Here is a 22,027-nt window from a genome sequence, read left to right on the forward strand (position 1 = left end):
CAAAAAGTACCCTTTGTACTCATTTCATGACAGACACAAAAGTGGGTTTTAGTTCATCACACCTTAGGCTACATACATGTACATGTACATACCCGAAAAATGACGGAAATGTCTTCGAGCATTCCACAACCTCTTTAATTGAGGGTGTAAGATTTGCGCTTGACGCTGCCTCTCGCATGTACAGATGAAGACGTGATACGCTGCGTAGTTAGTTCTTTGGTATACGACGTGCGTAAATGCATTTTCAAATTGAATATTCAGTTGTTTTGAGTATACGAGCCGAAGAAACAGTTTTTCTACCGTTTCCCGTTTCACGTTAGACGTTTGAAGCCTCACGTTTCATGAATAACAGTTAGACAGATGCCTACGTTAGTGATTTGAACTAATGATTGTGTAGACACAGCATTTGAGTATTGTGGAGTTTTTCTTAGAGTGACGAAACGCGTGAGAAACTGTCCTGCAAGACAGTCGTCTGTTTGGTAAGCCAAGAACATACATCAGAACCTTAATATGGGCTCCGTGCACAAGTACCCCATCAACGGCCAGAAAAGGAGAGTTGGGGGTGACCTAGACTGGTTCCCGATCCATCCACTGCGTATTTCAAATGTATCAAAGTTATTGGAGGCGGCGATTAGTCTCGGGGACCATCGCAAGTTGAATTCAAACAGCTGCGCGCGCCGTCGATGCGCTCACGTGAAGACCCGGTGGCTATAGCTTTTGCACATTCAGGAAGTCGTGCGTACTTCGCGCGCGAACCAGTACAGTACAGTACGCGCACGCTGTGTGTCCCGTCCTCCCAAAAGAGGTAAAAATGCGCCCTCTTTTGTTGGCGCACGGAGCCCATAAGAGAGGTCAGGCTTCAAATGAACTAAAACTGGTCTAAACAGGTGAGGGTATTCCTGGTTTTTATCAAATAGCAATTTTTAAATAGCACTTTAAAATTCAAAAAATATAATAATTTTTTTTTGGGGGGGGGGGGGGGACGGGGGTGTGAAACGTGAAAGTAGCACTTCTCAGCCATACCTTTTGATCAACTGGTGCTGTGTCGAATGCCTTCAGGGCCAGCCCCTCATTAAGGGACACAAACAGGTGGCCGGTGCTTCCCCACAATGAATGGACTTGTCCGGCTGCTGTATCACTGTTGAACAGGTCGTCCACATCCTGAGAAAAGATGGATGAAGACTTGAGGATGAACTTGATGGCAATGTGCCCCTGTCATATGGAGCGTTTTAGTCCAGAGGGTGGGGGGGGGGGGGGGGGAGGGGGGTTAAATGAGTACTTGATCTAAAAATGTGCTCCATTTTGATTTTCTTTGTTTATAGAAATGGTCAAACACAGGGGAAGTTAGCAGTTGGACGTTGTTGTGAAGTGCGTGCATGTTCATTTTTGGAAACATAACAAAAACAAAGAACAAAATGTCACGGGGGTGGGGGTGGGTTGGGGAGGGGAGGTGGGGGAATAAGTATTCCTGACACCCCCCCCCCCCCACACACACCCAAATGGATGTAAGCCACTTATGCATGTATGCCATAGATAACTCTGTAAAAAATTACATTAACACAACATGGCTTTGGTTATTTTTCAGATTTTATTTTTTATACCCAACAATACTACTTTCCACATTACAATAGTAGGCCTACATGTGTGCACTACATTTTTCAGATTTCAATTCCCATAATCGTATCCACATACTGAACTATACTCAGCTGATTCACCTATCTGCAAAAATAGCAGGGTTTTTATATGTTACATTTAACTTTTTCATGTATGTTTCATTTCTACAGAGTTGCACAACTAGCAAACATTTTATATTTTGATTATTTTGATTTGGAACAAGCCAAGGACACAGGATTTATTGTGCCCGAGATATAAACATTTTATATTTACCATGTTTACTTACGTAACTTACAAATTATCTCAAGGAAGTTCTCATTTCTGAATAAATTACATACACATGTAGACTTAATTATCTAAGTAATAGAAACAATTTTTCTTATCTTGTAACAAACAAGCAAAACTCCTGAATTAAAGGGAATACAATGTATACATCATTTGCTTTTGCTGTAATTTTCAGATATGGGTGGAATTGGGGGGTTGGAAATATAAAGCAAATATAGTTACACTGACATTTTGGAGGTTTTGGGTTCGAAAATGCTATAAAAACCAAGAAAAACAATAATTTTCCTGTAGTCTGGTTCCCTGACTCCATATAAGAAGAAATAGAGCAGTTTACATACAATGGGGAATTGTAAGGTCAGGGAACCAGTCTAGCTGGCTTGTACCCGTTCATAGGTGTGTAATCGATTGCAAACAAGTGCGATGGTCAATAAGCCATTTGCGTGTTAAATTTGAATAAAATCTGGAACGCTGACTTAATACAATGCTTTGCACGTTTTAACCTGGCATTCTCCCAACCAAAGAGACTGTTACTATATCACGTGATTCGGGGCAAGCCTTATGCTAGCAACCCCCAGCTCCGGCATGGTCTGGTGTCTTTGTGCCATTCTCACCCATTGTGAACGATGTATTGGTGCTGAGCGTCTCTTACGTAACTACGCAAGAGCTTGCCCCGAATCATGTGATTAGCAACAGTGTCTGTGGTCTGGAGAATTCACAGTTAAAATGTGCCAAGCATTCTGAGCAAGTCATTGTACCAGACGTTTTTCAAATGTAAATCCCAAAGGTTATAGGTAACACGCAAATGGCTTATTGGGGCCAGTATTTGAAAAAAGCCAGTTTTTTCCAATGCTGGTCGGCCGATCAGCGTTGGAAATTGATACAAAACTACCACTTTTCTTGAAAATGACAGAATACTAGGTGCCATGATTTTACAGGATGCTTTACACTGTCATTCACTAACAGTAACAGTCCAGCAAGGTATTTTAAAAAGATTTGGTAGTTTTATTTTTGATGTTTGCAAATGTTGTATTTTCCCTTTAAGATTGGTAATATTATTGCAGTCATCTGGCATGTCTGGGTACTTTTATTGACATACATGTAATGTTGCAGTCATCCGGGTACTCTTTACGAAAACATACAATGCGCTGATTTACATGTATTTTCAACATTGGAACTTGGAAGCCTGATATAAATAATAATATCGAATACCGGTAATCCAATAATAACGATATATTGATGGTGCTACATTGTATGCCATGAAAAATGTTCCAAGGGGCCAGATATTCCTTATCTTCTTCATTCCATTTCCAGGATTAGGAATCACAAGGATGTGGTAGTTATTTGTTTATTATTTTTGGACAGACATACATTTTTAAACATAGTACACAAGGTATGAAATTAATGGTTTTAAATTTGTCCGAGATTTAAAAACTGAGCTGCAGTCTCCATCCTTCATTTCAGACTACCGTACATGTACATACCAGTACGATGTGCAATGTACAATGTATTTTGAACAGTTAAATGCAATGTAAATTTTAAAATGCAGTCCTTGAAAACGCACTTTTGTGTCCCATTTACAATGTTAATGTAACCATGGTAACCTTGTTGCCAATTTTCATTTTGTCATTTTCAAGTGTGTTTTGGTGCCTTTTTAAATTTTATGTCAATTCCAATTTCATGAGCAAATGTGTGATGTGAACAGTTAAATGCAATGTAAATTTTAAAATGCAGTCCTTGAAAAAAACGTTTGACAGGGGAGTCAGGTTGGCGTAGCGGTACTTTCCTCGCCTTCCATCGCTGTGACCCGGGTTCCAATCCCGCCTGGGCCAATATGTGGATTGGGTTTTCAGTCCCTATACCTGATTCCGTGGGTTTTCCTCAGAATATTCCTCTGGGCTTTTCCTCCCACCTCTAAAACTGTAATTTCTTCTCATTGTCTTCTCTCTACAGGTTTCTTCAGGCTTCTGGGCTACAGTGCTTAAGGCACTTTTGAGGGACCCTTGGTTTCATTACCAGAAAGAAATAAAATGTCTTTTCAGGCAATGTTACAGCTATTGCAGCACCAAACTTTGGCAGAATTTTGGATATTTTTCTGTCGTAAATTGTCTTTTCTTTGGTGATTCATTGTTGTGTCATGTACATGGCATGTCATACATGTTTGGGTTCCCAATTTGAGCAGAAAACCCATAAACTAAACAGTGTCTTCCTGAAATGACATCACAGCAATGGCACCCTCAGTTGTCGGAAAGAGCGTGGAAAGTTTGAAATGTTTAAAAAAGTGCACTTTTTTTTCAATAAAATTAACCCAAAAAGGAAGTCAAATAATTCTCATACATTTCGTCACTGACACCATGAAGTAACACCCACTGACGCAAGTCCACTTCAGTGTTACTTTGTGAAAATCGCCACAAATGTTGGTTTCACAAAGTCTAAATCGTTTGACAGGAATGTAATTAACCCTAACTCCCTAGGCCTTTTTGCTAGGATGTAGCCTAAATCCTGCAAAATCCTCCAATTGGCCTCATGGAAAAATAGCACATGTAGCCTCAATCCTGCAAATTCCTCCGTTATTTCTTGAATATGGTCAATGGAGGGGTGACCACTGCCTGAATCCTGCAAAATCCTCCGGCTATGACTGTCAATAGGCTGAGGCAGAGGCAGTGACATCCTGGAGCAGTGCGGAGGATTTCAAGCATAATCAAGGACTAAATTTATGCTGGGCTGAGCATAAACAACACAAGGTCCGGCCCAAGACCTTGACACAGTGCATCCTCTGAAATCAGCAACGCACTTTTGCCATGTAACCTCAATCCTGCAAATTCCTCCAATTTGCAAAAAGGATTTTGGAGGATTTGGGATAGTTAGGGTTAATCCGTATTCTTGTAGGATTACAGAAAATTTTAATAAAAAGCCTCCAAACTGGTGAAATAAAGATGAGTGTTACTTCGTGAAAACAAAAATGACTGATTGGGCGCACAGTGTACCGGTACATGTATGAGTGTAAACGTTGTGAAAAAGAAAATCAGTCGGTTCTGTAAAATATGGGCACTCAAGTCCACTTGGGCGTTACTTCATGGTGTCGCTGATGATAGAAAGTTGCACAAAATGAAGTTCATCTCATGGACTTTAACCCTAACTCCCTAGGCCTTTTTGCTAGGATGTACGTAGGATGTACTCAATCCTGCAAAATCCTCCAATTGGCCTCATGGAAAAATAGCACATGTACATGTAGCCTCAATCCTGCAAATTCCTCCGTTATTTCTTGAATATGGTCAATGGAGGGGTGACCACTGCCTGAATCCTGCAAAATCCTCCAGCTACATGTATGACCATGATGACTGTCGATAGGCTGAGGCAGAGGCAGTGACATCCTGGAGCAGTGTGGAGGATGTCGAGTATAATCAAGGACTAAATGTGTGCACGGCTGAGCATAAACAACACAAGGTCCGGCCCAAGACCTTGACACATTGCGTACTCCGACGCACTTTTGCCATGTAACCTCAATCCTGCAAATTCCTCCAATTTGCAAAAATGATTTTGGAGGATTCAGGGCGGTTAGGTTAATAGATTTTAACTCTGCCCCTGATAATCTTTGTACCATTTACACAGGCATTCGACTGGGAATTTAGAAAAAAATTAAAGCTATAAAGTCCATCATTTGCAGCCATCCGAAAAAGTAACTGGCGTATTAGTGTTGAAAAACATACTTGGTTGAAAGATAGTAAACTTGTGGACTAAACTCCCTGTGAAATTAATCTTTCTGGCAAGCTGTCATTTTGAAGTACATGTAATCAACGAAAGAAGGCCTTTCCAACGGTGCGTCTTAAGGCGCACCGTAGGAAAATGTAAATAAGTAGTTCGTTTTGTTATTCGGCGCAGCGCGCGCAAGCATTGGAATGACGCATAGGCGCACGCGGTTGCTATAATTCGTCGGATCAGTGCGCGACATCGCGTATAGCTACAATTCAAAACGAATTCAAAACATGATTCAGCAACTTTTGATTTGAAATTGAGATCGTAGAATGCTATTTTTCTCGGAATATACAGCTGAAGCTGAGCTGAAACTTCATCAGGTTAGTTGTTTAGTATCTTTCATGAGATTTTGAGCACTTTTGTTGCTTTTAACGAACAAAATGCACAAATTACAAATGATGGACTATATCTTTAACACTGCCCCTGATAATCTTTGTACCATTTACACAGGCATGCAACTGGGAATTTAGAAAAAATGAGTAAACTCCAAACCAAACAAGACTTTGAACAGTATTTTTCAATTTGTTAGGGCATTCATGAGTAAAAAAAAAGGAGGAAATCAACGGATCCGAGGAAAAGTTGCATGCCTCTATAAATACAAATATCGAATGCTTCGAGTGGTGTAGTAAAATTAGCCTCCCGAGGTGATCCATGGACCATTCTATTTCCCGGGGGCGAAGCCGAGGGAAAATAGAATGTTCCATGGATCACCAAGGGAGGCTAATTTTACTTCACAGCGAGATAAAGCATTCAATATTTGTTTTATAACACTTCAACCACAGATTCTGCTTGGCTATGATATTATACAAATATTGAATGCTTCGAGTGGTGTAGTAAAACTAGCCTCCCGAGGTGATCCATGGACATTCTATTTTCCCGAGGCGAAGCCGAGGGAAAATAGAATGGTCTATGGATCACTGAGGGAGGCTAGTTTTACTTCACCACGAGATAAAGCATTCAGTATTTGTTTTATAACACTTCACCCACAGATTCTGCTTGATTTTAATATTTTAACACACAAAAGTCTTGTGCATTTACACACAAATACCGCGCCGTGGAAATAGTACTTTGGTTGCTAATGGTATAGTACTTTGGTTGCTATGGGTATAGTACTTTTGGCCGTGCACAGAAAGATAGCAAAATTAGAAAGTAACATGTGACTCGCTCTCGGCCAATCAAGACACAGAATCTGTGGGTGAGGTGTTATAATTTAAATTATCTAAATCTGAACACAGTTGAAATAACTTCTATTTCAATACAAAATTGGCGGAAAATGGATTTCTCTCTTCCAAACTACCCCTTCACGAAATGTTTGAACCCAACTCTGCGACGCGCTCTCTTTGGAACAATATGCGCTACGCACAACGCGCACACCAGCATGCATTTACACACAAATACTGTGCCGTGGAAATAGTACTTTGGTTGCTAATAGTACTTTGGTTGCTATGGGTATAGTACTTTTGGTCGTGCACTGAAAGATAGCAAAAATAGAAAGTATCATGTGACTCGCTCTCGGCCAATCAAGACACAGAATCTGTGGGTGAGGTGTTATAAACATACATATGATATGTGTATCTTATGGAATCAAGTCTCTAAATTTATAGAATGACCTGGTGGCCTCAATGCAGAAAGTTATTTTCAGGGAAAAAAAAACACAAAGTCCACCAGATAACCTATCGGTTGATTTACTATTTTAAAGGGAAAATACAACATTTGCAAACATCAACAATAAAACTACCAAATCATTTTGAAATACCTTGCTGGACTGTTAGTGAATGACAGTGTAAAGCATCCTGTAAAATCATGTCACCTGGTATACTGTCATTTTCAAGAAAAGTGGTCTTTTTGTATCAATTTCCAATGCTGATCGGCCGATCAGCGTTGGAAAAAACTGGCTTTTTTTTCAAATACTGGCCCCAGTTGACCATCGCACTTGTTTGCAATCGATTACACACCTACATGTATGAACGGGTACAAGCCGGCTAGACTGGTTCCCTGACCTTACAATTCCCCAAAAAATGTAAACTGCTCTGTTTCTTCTTAAATGGAGTCAGGGAACCAGACTACAGGAAAACGATTGTTTTCTTGGTTTTTATAGCATTTTCGAACCCAAAACCTCAAAAAAGTCAGTGTACATATAACTATATTTGCTATATACTTCCAACCCCCCAATTCCATCCATTTCTGAAAATTACAGCAAAAGTAAATGATGTACATGTATATTCCCTTTAATTTAACTATCAGATTTTATTTTCAAGTGGATACTGCCGGTAAATTGAGGTGCACAAAAAGAACACAATAAATGGCACAATTGCAGAATACCCCGCCACTCGATCTATCCACCTCGTAGCTGGCTACGGAGTCACGGTTGATTGCCCTCAATAAACATTCTCAGCGCTACTTGTATGTGTCATGCTCCACTGCACTCCAACTCCATATCCGCGTAGCCGCCAACAGGGTAGTTGGTTTGGACTTACAATTTCTTTCAGCAACTCCCATTCCTTTTGTGTTGCTTCGTTCTCATGCATATTCAAGGGCACTCCCACACCGTAACCGTGTAGCCGGCAACAGGGTGGTTGGTTTGGACTTAAAATTTTCAGCAACTCCCATTCCTTTTGTGTTGCTTCGTTCTCACATAATGGACCCCCACTCCGTATCTGCGTAGCTGGCAATGTACTAAATTGTTTCTTTTCCAGTGATTCGAACCGCGTAGCCAGAGATTTTAGGGTGTATTTCCGAGTGGCGGGGTACTCTGCAATTACTCCCAATACATACACAATTCCGATGCTTTCATGGAGACTAAATATGTAGTCAGTGGTACATGTACATATGTACATTAATACTGTATACCATGCCCAGGTTTACAGTCGTACAGTATAACAGTTGAAACATTTTCTCATCAAAAAGCAAACTTTATGTAAGGTACATGTACATGTACATACATACATACATGTACTTGTACTTGTACAAGTACACAACATGTACATATAACATGAATATTAGGCCGAAAAATTAATTAGTCGGTCTCTGGTCAGCGCGCGCGTCGATTTTAATCATGCGCGTCGATTTTAATCATGCGCGTCGATCTTTTTTTTTTCAAAAATGTTCCGCGGTAGCTCCAACAGCGCCCTCTATTTCCGCACCTCCTGGTTTTTTTTTACCAAAGAGCACCAAGGAATGGGAAATTGCACCAAGGCAAATGATCGAAAGCACCAACGCAAATTATGGAGGACACCAATGTACATGAGGACACCAAAACAGCAATATAGTACCCACCTTGTCTGTACAATCTAAGCTTGAAAAAAAAAAAAGCCGCGTGGCCGCGTCAATTCCGGAACTTTGGTCTGACCAGAGACCGAATATTTTTTTTTTTTTGGCCTTATGTGAATGTAATTAATTCATACATGTATATGTACATCATACATACATTCAATGTGTATATGTATGAAAATATAGATTAAAATTAGAATAGATTAAAATATACAATGAAGTACATTGTATATTTTAATAACATCAGATGAATTTTACTCAAACCTCAATAACTGACTTTGCCTTGGGTCAGCATACCGTAATTGTATTTTTCAAATGTACGGTAAGCTACATTAAACCCAATTATAAAGTGTTTTCAATTCCTTTTTTTTTTCAAATTAACCCTTACCTTTCCAACTCCATCAAAATCCATCCCCCCTTTGGCATGTTAGGGGCATTTTGGCCATCCTTTCCAAGGACCACATTCAAGAAATAATGGAGGATTTTGCAGGATTAGGGCTGCAGATGTACAAAATATGCTTTTGCTACAAGGAGGCAGTTGGAGGATTTTGCAGGATTGAGGTTACATCCTAGCAAAAAGGCCTAGGGAATTAGGGTTAAATTCAAAATTTGCACTGGTAGTGCATACTACACTCACATGAAACAGCTGAGAATTGTTTGTTTCTAAATGAACACATTACATTTTGGCCGAGGACTTCCTGTGTTTTTTCCCCAATTTTTCACCATACATGTACGTAGGTTTGTGGATTCACCCAACATACATGTTTATACAATAACTCATACATTTTGTGCGCAAGTGTGCCAGTTTTTAGCAGTCCATATTCAAGCTGAAATATACAAGCACAGTTCTGGGGCCAATTTCACGGTGCTGCTAAGCACAAAATTTGCTTAGCACAAAAAAAGTCCGGCTTATAAAAGCAGGTTACCAGCCAAAACTCCACGTGACGTTTATATTGCTCGTGATTAGTATTCACCTGTTGTTTGCTTAGCATGAAAATCACATGGAGTTTTGGTTGATAACCTGCTTTTCTACAAATGTTTGTGCTTAGCAGCGCCGTGGAATTGGGCCCTGGTCTACGTTTTTGTGCCTTCTATTCCTTAAGAAAAATCTCAGGCACATTAAATCCCATCTCCTTGGCTTGCTCCAAATCGGAATGCACAGCCACACCAACTCCACCGATGCTGGTCTCCCACATGTCGTATCCCACGGCTGCCACCTCCTCTCTGACACGCATCACCGTGTCCGTCTCCGTGTCTGGCCTCAGCAGTGTCAGGGCACACCCGCCCCCTCCCGCACCCGTGAGCTTGGAGTGGAGGCCGTACTTGGATGTCAGGGAGCAAAGGCGCTCCAGGGAGGGGTGCGAAACCCCGATGATCTCCAGAAACTTCTGATTCATATCAATCAACTCTTCCAGTTGAGGGTACAAGGCAGACGATTGGTCTGCTGCGACCCCAGTCCCTTCTCCAATTGGAGCGGCCTGATCACCTGACAGCTGTGGAGGATCTGGTTGGTTGCTTACTTCTGCTGTGCCCGCCTCTTTTTCATTTGGCTGTGCAAATTTTTCAAAAAGGGACTGGCACATTTGAGAAATCCCCTCGATCGAGTCCAGCACCGGTCCAATGACTGCTGGGAACTTCTTGTATTTGTCGCGCACACCGGCAACCAGAGTTTTGGTACTGCGCGGTACCTTCGTGTTAATCAGCAGGATGCGTAGGAGGGGGACTTTGGACAGGGGATGGATGACCTTGCCTTGGTAACGAAGAGCGCCACCGTAGGTGCTGACGGCATTGTCGATCCCAGACGGATTACCGTGGATTATCCGTTCGGCTTCAAACCCCCAACGATTGATGAGGACCAAATCGTCCTTATTCCATAAAGGCGACCCGGATCCGTTTTCATCCAGAGACGCAACCATTCCTCCTTGGAGTAAGAAAGCTGCTGACAGACACACAGAGAAGGCAGCAGAGGACCCCAATCCTGCTCCGGTCGGGAGCTCAGAGGTCACCTGAACCTCGACAGAAGGAAGAGGGGACGGGGGACCCGTGCCAAAGATGGATAAGTACAGGTACAAGACTGCCAGCACTGCAAGATCCCGGGTGCTCCCGTCTTCAGAGATGCTTGCAAACTCTTTCATCTTACTGAACAGTGCAGCTGTGGGTGGACTGGCATCCAGAGGCGATCTCTCTCGCAGATGATCTGAAAAAGTCTTGGCGAGGTCTTCAGTGCTCCAAGTCCGCTCCAGACCGATGTCCGGTAGGTTGAAGGAGGCGGAGGCCCCATCGACGACTCGCCTCAGCTTCAGGAATGTCCGTAGGTTCAGACTCGACGCCAGTGCCGTCTTACCGTAGACGACGGCGTGCTCTCCGTGGAGTATCACCTTCCCTGGTGCGGACACATAGAGGGCGCTCTTCGCTGCCGCATCTGTCGGTTTCCCCATCGCCATGCTGGTGACTGATTTTCTCAAATGAACTGGTGTTGGGAAAGTAAACGACAGGAGTAAGGCTGGAATAAACTTACATGTAGATAGATTTATCTATGGATAGATGACTGTACATCTACATGGGAGAGGGAGCAGAGGGGCTCTCTCAAGTGGAAAATTACCTTAGTTCACAATAATTTTGGTCACTGAAAGGGGGCGGGGAGGGAGGAGGGACATCTCTCTGCACCCCCTGGATCAGCAACTGACTTAACAGTGACATAGGAATGCCTTTGTTGTTGTTCATTTGCATAGCTTGTGACTTGAATTGAGCCTGAAGGTCTTGTGATGGTCTTGCAGGGTCTTGACTACAACACTTGAATTTTACACCAACTGTTGCTCTAAAAACTACATACATTTTGTACATATGTACTTTAAACATTACCTCCCCAACTCCATCAAAATCCATTTTGGATGAGTTTGGGGGACTTGGTCCTGCATGCCTGCTTTAACTAAATATCAATTGATGGAGTATGATGGACTTGGGCCTGAGACCTACATGTAAGGCCAAAAAAAAAAGAATATTTGGTCTCTGGTCAGACCAAAGTTCCGGAATTGACTTGGCCACGCGGCTTTTTTTTTTTTCACTTTGTTTCTTTTTTTCTTCAAGCTTGGATTGTACAGACAAGGTGGGGAACTACATGTACATGTATTTTGCTTTTTTGGTGTCCTCATAATGTACATGTACATTGGTGTCCTCCATAATTTGCCTTGGTGCTTTCGATCATTTGCCTTGGTGCAATTTCCCATTCCTTGGTGCTCTTTGGTAAAAAAAAAATTCGGAGGTGCGGAAATGCACTGTTGGAGCTACCGTGGAGCATTTTGGAAAAAAAAAAAGATCGACGCGCATGATTAAAATCTACGCGCGCGCTGACCAGAGACCGACTAATTTTTTTTCTTGGCCTAAAGCAAACGATTTTGGCGGACTTGGTCCAGTACTTACATGTAGTAAAAGAGATACATGTAGGGTTAAGTACGATAAAAATGAGTAATACACTTACAGATACTGTAGTTGTTTAGTTTAAGACACCTCTCTGTTGCCTTACAACTTCAGGTTAATTAATGGAAACCCTGCAGCTTTCCACAATATTTTAAGCTAGCTGATATTCAGCATGGTATCTTAGCGAACTATTTAGATGATTCCATACATACATGTATGTAAAGTGACAACTTCTTGCTTGTATCATTGCCAAATGTTTAGGTATTACGTCCCAAATCAAAGAGGATTCTTTTCATCCGCTTACATGGAACGGGGTCCTTAACTACACGATTGCCGGTACTACTAATTTAGCTTCACATTTATGCAGTTGCGTGCAGGCTGTAGGTACAGTGTAAGCCGAGTTTTAAAAAAATGTCTGCATTTAAAAAAAAAAATGATTGAAGCAGCCCCCTCCCTTTCTTTCCCGAAGATGCATGGCAGATTTGTTAAGACATTGTGGATTTTTCCATTTTCTCAAACTCTTTTGCTGATAGCAAATCGTGTCGAAAGGAGCCGTAAAAAAATGATGCAACAATTTTAGGAAAGAATGTGTAGGCTATCCCGACGCCACTTTTGTGGTTAAGGTTGTGTGCAAAGTTTATGGTTCAGTGCATTTTCAAAGTATTTCCTAGCAAAACGGGAAATGCGGTCCCAAATTTTGTCTTTTCAAAATGTTTGCAATGACTGACCTTCATTGAGATAACAAATAATTAATACATGAAGTACAAACAGGAAAAAATGTAGTATCCAGACGCTACTTCAGCGGTTGTGTACAAAGTCTATGGAGAGTCAAGAACATTTTCTAAGTATTTCCTAACAAAATTAGAAACGTTTCTCAGTCCAAGATTCATGTCTTTTTCACATTTTTTGCAACAGGTTGCAACATTTTATCCAAAAAAAGTAGCTTCAGGATGCAACATTCTTTCCCAGTTTGTTTTGAAACAAATAAAACAGACGGAAAAAATGTTGCAACCCGACGCCACTTCAGCGTTTGTGTACAAAGTCTAGTAGTAGTAAAACATGGAGAGTCAAGCAAATTTGTAAAGTATTTCCAAACAAAACTGGAAATGTTTCTCAGTCCCAGATTCATGTCTTAATATCCATATCATTTTTGCATGACTGACCTTCATTGACAATGATTGAGATGATAGGGCGTATGAAGAAACAAGTGGCGTCAGGTTGTAACATTGTTTTACAAAAAGACAATACATACAATACATTGAAAATATTTTTGTAAAATAGGAAAGAATTCCATATCTGAACATCACTATTCACGACACTATTCACGAACACACCCTGTGTGAAAAAAAAATGTTGCAACCTGACGCCACTTCAGCGGTTGTGTACAAAGTCTAGTACTATGGAGAGTCAAGCAAACTATGACTCTTATGAGAATGGTCTGAATAATTCTCCTAAGTTTTCTCGGTATTGAAAAGTGTGCTTCAATATTTTCCCTGCTAAATTTGACTTTTTAGGACATATTATTATTGCTTTCTGATGGTTGCTAGGTCATTACATAAAAATTTGAAGCTTTTCAACGACGAAATTTTCAAGGTCCTGAGTTTGAATTGCGTTCTTCTCCGGAGCTCCCCGGCCGCCGTTGATAGTCATACTGATACAGTGTTGTGTTGAGGCGGCCAACTCATTTGAACACGTGCAAGTCCGGCGTGTGACCCCGGCCTGGATTTTTTGAGCGCTCCTCCGATTCAAAGTTCCAACGACCCTAAGAAAACACATTTCAAGCCAGAGTTTCAACTTACCTTTTCTTTTTCAAGTGGTAGAACAGACTGCAGAGCTACAATGGAGAACATTGTATGATTAATGCGCAAAATCTACCAGCTTTTGTGGTCGCAATTTCCAGCAAAAAAACACTGCCCACAACTTGCGTGTGTACATCCAGTCATGCCAGTGTACAAATGTACATGTACAATGTCACCTGCTGCACCTTCAGCGTGGTGCCAAGTCCATATAAAGCCCCAACAAATAATAACGTGCGTCCACGTCTGGGTACCAAATATACTTGGTGTGCTTAAACTCCGGCATCATATCAGCTTGTGCTCCACATCTATTTATAGTTCCAGAGTCATTTAAAAAGCTTTCCTGAGCTGACCACATAAAAACAAATCCATCGTTATCATACTCTTATTTGATGTCCCTGGAGCAGAACATGGATCAGTATTATTTAAGCCGGAGCCGCTCCAATTAAAGGCCTCCAATCTTATGGAGCCTAAACGGGAACAAAGCCGACGTTTGGTAAAAAAAAAAACCAGGTCATTATAAACCAACCACCATGAGTGCTTTAATTATTATTTGGAGAACCGCCGTTGCAGTTAACGGAGAGGGGTCGGGGTGCGGAAAAACTACACAGATTCTTCGAATTTCATCTACTCAGCTTGGCAGTCCAAAATTAAAAGCAATAAATAATATGTGAGGGCGATGTTTCGAGCGTTAGGCTAGTCTCCGCTAGGTCTGGCTTAGCCCCATAAATGTGGCCTATTTACTGGACTGCCTCCGTAAACATAGGCCACACATCCACATGAACAAAAATCGTGTCGACGGAGCCAAATTTTGATTTTCACATTTAGGATTAGTTTGTAGGTTTTTTTTGCTTTAGAAGCATACTCACCCTCTTTATAGGCTAATCAGAAAGTGCTGCCTTTTTCAGATGTATATTTTTCGTGAAATTTCCAGATTCATTTTTACACGTTTGCGTATCAAAATTTCAACATGAAATTTCACAAAAATTAGACATCTGAAAAAGGCAGCACTTTCTGATTAGCCTATAAAGAGGGTGAGTATGCTTCTAAAGCAAAAAAAACCTACAAACTAAGCCTAAATGTGAAAATCAAAATTTGGCTCCGTCGACACGATTTTTGTACATGTGGATGTGTGGCCTATGTTTACGGAGGCAGTCCAGTAAATAGGCCACATTTATGGGGCTAGGTCTGGCTTGGCACTGGCGATGATGACGGGCAAATCGTCAGGGAACTAATTGGACTAAAACTAGAACATGTAGAACGCGGCAACTCGTATCCCCTCCTTATGTTATTTTTTTAGACGTTAGACCTTTTTAAATGAATATGTATAATTATGGCCTACATATTTGACCAGCTCATACAGGGTGAGTAAAAAAACACCGAAACCCCGAGGTTGGGACCCGGGCGTCGCGAAGGGGGGGGGGGGGGGGGGGGGGGCGGGCAATTGCCCCCCCCCCCCTCCCCCGCCCGGAAAGCAAAAAAAAAAAAAAAAAAAAAAAAAGGAAGAACAAAAAGAGAAAAAAAGAAAAGAAAAAGAGGCGCGAAGTCAGTGGTGTAAACTTAATTGGGGGGGGGGGGGGGCAAAATGTCCCTGCCCCCTCTAAAACCGATAAATCGAGAATATGTTGAAAATACAGGATTTTTTTGGGAAAAATATTTTGGGAAAAATATGTTTTGCCCCCTCTAGAAAAAAATCCTGGGCGACGCCCATGGTTGGTTTTATTGAAGTTCTGCACTTTCAAAATCTAGGATATGAAAGCCCAATTCATAAGCTTTCTTTTAGTACAAGAATCATTCAAATCACTCATGTACTTTTCAAGTTACAGAATTTTAAACACAACCACTCAGGTCTCGGTTTTTTGTGTGTGATCACCCTGAATAGCTGCATGCAGATCACGAACACTATTCTTGCGAAAATTGCCCTCGGGTGATACACAATCAATGACCAATCATATACATGTACTAATAAACAGAGGCGTATAGCTGGGGGGGGGGGGGGACTCCACGGTGTAAGCTATGATTGTTCTTTTTCACGTTTTCTGAGTTTTTTCGCGAATGCCTGTATATCTTAGCCACACTGAGAATTTCTACGCAAGTGCCCCTACAACTTCTTTTGAAAAAGGAGACCATATTTGGCTTTAAAAACTTTGGAATTGTGTATATGAAGGATCAACTCCCTGGTTTTTGTGCTTCCATCCGAGGGCAGGCTTGATAGAATTACGGTTGAAAATGGGTCCTATTTGCCTAAGAAAGTGGAGGGATGCCACTTAAAATGGCTACATGCACTCTGATGCTTTGCCGGGAACTATCACTTAATTTTCGGGAGGTGATTTTGTTTTGGTGTGAATATTTAAAAATGTAATTAGCTATAGTCTACCCAAATTTGAAAAAAATGGAAAAATGAAGGACAAGACTATAATTGAATTTTTGTTTGAGAAACACCAGTGATGTCGGCTTGCATATTATTTTGCCCTGAACTTAGTTGATTTTCAACGAATTGAATTGGTGCGCTGCACGTCCCGCGGAAATGGAATAGCGCCATCTATTGTCAAACATCTATTGTTTCCCATGAAAGAACATTGCGTGCCCGGCTTGGTCACCAGCATAGATATAGAATAAAAAATATCTATGGTTTATGGCAACATGCTATGATTTTTTTTTTTAAAGAAAACTAATGGTAGCCAAAGTATAAAAGGAGGGCGCAATTTAGAGTGGGCCCGCCTGACCATAATGTTACCTACTCCAAAATGAGCTCCGTTTTGTGTCTGCCATATCTCAAAAGGCAAATTGCGTCTCAAAAATAGACATAATAGTAACACTCACAATGTGCTTTAATTTCTGAAACTTTTTCCCTTTATTAAACTCAATCATAGACATTGATTTCAATCGTGCAGCTCGTCCTTTAGAAGTGCAAAATAAATTATTAATCACAATCTGAAACATGATTTTCAATCATTTCGAAAATGTAAACAACCAGTTCCGCGACTTGATACATGTCAATTAACGATCCATGATTGATCCTTAGGCCTAAGCATTGTCCTTAAAAAGGAAGTTTTTCAAGTAAGGCGATTTCCACCAAGCTGGAACGGTTTATAGATTATTGTGGTTGCAGGTGTCTCAGAGGCTACTATTTGTTATAATAATCTAGCAACGATGAATAATTCACAAAAGGTTTACTCATGCTGATCCTAGCAATGCAAAGTCATTGCCCTCTGGCTCTGCCTTGTGGCATAATGTCTACATCAAACTTTTCCCTTTTTTGGAAGCAAGTGTACAACTGTCTTGGTAAATACAACATTAAAGTTCTGTGAGCATAAGCGCAGCGTTCGACTTTTTTTTTCCGTAGGTGGGTTACTCAAAAGAATATCATGCATAATTCAGTTTTGCTTTGATGAATCGTCGCAAGACACTTAGGTTCTCGTTCTCTTCCCCCACCCTCAAAATATAATTATCTCTACGACAAATTCTGAGAAGAAAAATAGTCAATGAAAATGAGCAGCGACGACATGGATTCGAACCAGGGATCTTTTTATCTATAGCTCATCTCGGAGCTATCCACCAGACGTCTGGTGGATAGCGCCGAGATGAGCCATAAGATCGGTATAGTCTGCAGACTATACTGTGTGGGGTAGCTTGATGACAACCGGTCTTTAAAAAGCTTTAATTGTAACTGGTTGACGAAATAACAACAACGCTCTTAATATCATTGTTCTGTTTCATGAATAAGCATACTAGCCCGATCGATATTAAATTATGAAGTTTGGAGCAAAACCCAACTACGGAAAAGAAATTCGCATGCGGCGTCATCGTCCTGAGTCACAGCAGTTTACTATTGGACCTATCCAGTGAGAGGTTGCTCAGAGACATTAGCTGCAACCTGTCAGAGCCCTTGGAGTGGCAGAGGGCACTTGCGAAGGAGGGATCAACCTCATAACAGTGCGCCACAAAAAAAAAAAAAAACGCATCGCAGAGTGAAAGGCACGTATTTTTGCATAGTGCGTGGTCACTGAAGGCCGTTTAATACATACAAAAGGCTGTGTTAATGAGCATCTTGGAGGAACAAAGACCAGGGGCCAATTTCATAGATCTGCTTAAGCACAAAATTTGCTTAAGCACACAAACATATTGCTTAATAAAATCAGGTTACCGGCCAAAACTCCATGCGATTGTTGTGCTAAGTAAACAACAGCTAAATACCGGTCACAAGCAATGTACATCACGTGGAGTTTTGGCCGGTAACCTAATTTTACTAAGCAATGTTTTTTTCGTGCTTAAGCAAATTTTCTGCTTCAGCAGCTCTATGAAATTGGGCCCAGCTGCCCTCTGGTGTGACGTCAGATGCTTATCTAATCTAATCTTGTACCATGTCCCGAAGGACGTTGGCTCCACAAATTTTCGCTCTCCACTCTCGTCTATCTTGCGCTCTACAGTGCAAAGGATATTAAACTAGCCAAAAACTGATTTTTTTTTAAAATGTGTCGGATCTAGCTTCTTTCGAAGAAATTGTGAAAGATCACTGCCGATCAAACTATTTGACATCATGTATATGATCTAAAATGTATCATCTTCTGTGTGAAACTACATGTTCAATAATCCATACCTGATATTGAAAATAAACATGGTGAAAATGGGGAGAGTGAATCGTTTGACTTCTTCATAAAAAAAAAATTGAGATTGTGACCGTTAACACGTAGGCACAGATGGTCAAATAAGCAAACGAAATGCTCGTGCAGTCAACAGGAGAGGATTCCATGTTCAGCCCAATAGCCTTTGATGGTGTGCTTGGCGGACACGACAGGAGGGCACTATGTATTTATAAAGCGCACGTATCAAAATATTGGTGCTCAAGGCGCTACATATCATTATTACCCTGCTCATTGGGCCAATGTAACATTCAAAATACCATCTCCCTGGGATTCTACAGCTGGAAGCTGCCATTTCGGCGCAAAGCAGCTAAAATCAACCACTCTCCGCCCTACCATGTCCTAGGTTGGATTTAGGTGTAGTCCGCGTGTCAAACCCAAATTTGGAGGTGGACCGTGAATTAGGTTCTGCACAAAACGGTTTTGGGTAATTCCATTGTTACTCACGTTACATTTTTGATGTACTTTTGAGTTTCCTTGGTCTATAATTACCTCACTAAAAATGTTTAAAGAGGTTGTGGAATGCTCGAAGACATTTCCGTCATTTTTCGGGTATATGTAGCCTAAGGTGTGATGAAATAAAAACGACAATTGTTTCTGTCATGAAATGAGTACAAAAGGTACTTTTGAGAGCTGTTTTTTCAGGTCCAGTTTCGACCCGAACGTGCAACTGTGTAAAAGTCGTCGTTGCGGGCAGCAAACAAAACACAGTCAATCGTGACGTAATAAACAGGACTCGTGTATGCTGCTGTGCATTGGGAGTCCTGTTTATTACGTCACGATTTACTGTGTTTTGTTTGCTGCCCGCAACGACGACTTTTACACAGTTGCACGTTCGGGTCGAAACTGGACCTGAAAAACAGCTCTCAAAAGTACCTTTTGTACTCATTTCATGACAGAAACAATAGTCGTTTTTATTTCATCACACCTTATGCTACATATACCCGAAAAATGACGGAAAAGTCTTCGAGCATTCCACAACCTCTTTAATAACTGTTATCCCCTGGTAGATAGCGTAGACCTAGACCTACCTAAGCACCAAAGATGACATCCAGAAAAATGTGTTATGTATGATAAACAAGACGCATAGAATCGGTTACTCACGTTACGAACATGTAACGTGAGTAACCGATTTTGTGCATCTTGTTTATACATAACACAATTTTTCTGGACGTCATCTTTAGTGCTTAGGTAGGTCTAGGTCTACGCTATCTATCATGGGGATTACAGTTATTAAACCTTTTTAGTAAGGTAATTACAGCCCAAGGAAACTCAAAAGTACATCAAAAATGTAACGTGAGTAACCGTGGAATTCCCCTTTTGCATTTTCTTGTCATTTGGACCTTTCAGATCAATATTCCGACGGGTGCCACCTTGTCACCCTTAAGCATTTTTTTACCCTTCTACTGCGTCCACTTTCTAAAAAAAAAGGGTAATGATGTTTTGCGTGTGGCATTTTTTAGGGATCCAGTAGACTACATCACATGTTTTTCAAGGCCATGCATTCAACCCAGAAATGAGTGCGGACTGTTAACATCATTGTGTAAAGATGAAACCATGCCAATGTGGTTGAACAAATTCGGCATGACAAGATACTGCCTCACCCCGACACTGTGTAAACACCGACTGATTTCAATATCGAGGGGGCGCTTATTACTGCATGTGATGCCCCCGAGATGCTCCCGGATGCGAGGTAGCGATTGAGTCCTGTACAGGACAGCGGGTATGCAACACTCGGGAGCGCCGCGCATCGAGTACAAATCGACCGAAAGCCGACGTAGCATCAATAAGTACGGCCGTCCAATAACGAACATTAAAGCACCACAAAAAATGCACAAGAGGGTAAAAATACAGAAAGTTTGAATCCAGTTGAGATCCGAGCCAACGAGGAGTCTTAAAAGTCCGTGTAAAATTCCGCCTCCAAAAATGGCGGCCGATAATAATTCAGTGATGAGGAAGGCTTCGTTTCCGTACCCCTGCCACTTTTCAGGGAAGTAAAATTTCACCGCCGCCCAAGTTTCCGGGTTCGGCACCAGCCTACCACGTATCATCTTATTTTCGACGCGGGTGTCCAGGAGCCGATCCAGGGACGCTAAGAATTGTGGGTAGGGCAAGGCATCGTCCTGAACCAGTATGGTGTACTCTGCGTTGAAGGTCTCCATCTGACTCATGCAGAAGACGTAGTCGCGTTTTTCCTGTTCGCGGGCGTCATCAGACGGGTGTGGGTCGTGTCCTCTCTTGCTCACGACGTGCACGTATTTCGCGAGACGTTCTGCCTCCTTGTGGTGGCCTGGCACGCTCTCCGCGTTGCATACGAGTAACACAACGTCTCTCCGCTCAACTTCCTTCAGTAATCTGTCGAACTCGGCAACGACTCGGGTCAGATATCTGGGGTCGTACTTCTTATAGTGTGACGATTTTCGCTTGACAGTGATGACCCCGATGGCGTACTTGGGCGGGTTCTGCTGCCTCTGCACCAGAGGTTTGGTGTGGAACGCAAGCGACGATTCTGAATCGAGACGCTCAAAATAATCATCTGCCCTTTGACCTTGGGTGACGTCATTCAATATGGCTCCCTCAACGGTGCGGCTAGACTTCAGATAGAAGCGGGAGAATGGTCGGTTCCAGCAAGAGAGCGGAAGAATGACGCAGAAGGTACAGATGTACAAGAGCACTATGAGCCACAGTACGGTTCGAAACTGAAGTCTGTGGGTTCTCTTGGCTGACCCACACATGGCCATTTTAGACTGCAACTTTTGACACCAGTTTTAGTGTCATGTTCTCTACATTACAGAAACACCGAGTTGTGTTATAGACTTAATGGCGTACCCCATACAATCTATGGACGATGTAACATTTTTTTGGGGAGGCATGCAAACGACATTGGCAAAAAGCACGCTACGAGCGTACATGTAAATGTCCGTAAAATCTCAACATTTGAACAATAGCAGTGATCTGTCAATGAATACTTGGAATATTGTCATAAGTGAACGTGTTGCCTATTTTGAAAAACGTGCACGCGCCTTCGGAAGACATCAGATAGAAGGTAACTTTCAAACTGCATCCAACTAAAGGCAACCCATGGAGATGTCTTGTGTTGACACAGAGCTACTTGGCGCGTCGATGACAAAACTTATTACTGGCTGGCTGTTACCTGAAACAAGAAGAGAAAATTAATGTTGAGATGCATCTTTAATTATTGAAACCTCTTCTTTTGTACAGGTTTGTTTGGGAAATCTATATACGTAT

General features: G+C 41.6%; 2 protein-coding genes across 2 annotated transcripts in view; both read right to left on the reverse strand.

The window, feature by feature from the left end:
- Positions 1-14,278, reverse strand: part of LOC119735970 — a 42,007-nt gene extending 27,729 nt beyond the window's left edge. Inside the window, exons 1-2 of the mRNA XM_038209948.1 lie at positions 14,139-14,278; positions 1,024-1,161 (exon numbers count right to left, since the gene is read on the reverse strand). Coding sequence (XP_038065876.1) covers positions 1,024-1,161; positions 14,139-14,189 — 189 coding nt within the window. The 5' untranslated portion in view covers positions 14,190-14,278. The remainder of the gene's footprint in view (positions 1-1,023; positions 1,162-14,138) is intronic.
- Positions 14,279-19,922: 5,644 nt separating this feature from the next.
- Positions 19,923-21,594, reverse strand: LOC119736231 (post-GPI attachment to proteins factor 4-like). The gene has a single exon (XM_038210269.1). It carries the CDS (start codon positions 21,517-21,519, stop codon positions 20,284-20,286), a length of 1,236 nt encoding a protein of 411 aa, XP_038066197.1. The 5' UTR covers positions 21,520-21,594; the 3' UTR covers positions 19,923-20,283.
- Between the last annotated feature and the right edge of the window lie 433 nt (positions 21,595-22,027).

The sequence above is a fragment of the Patiria miniata genome, unplaced genomic scaffold (genome assembly GCF_015706575.1).
Source record: "Patiria miniata isolate m_02_andy unplaced genomic scaffold, ASM1570657v1 HiC_scaffold_29, whole genome shotgun sequence".
Classification (NCBI taxonomy): domain Eukaryota; kingdom Metazoa; phylum Echinodermata; class Asteroidea; order Valvatida; family Asterinidae; genus Patiria; species Patiria miniata.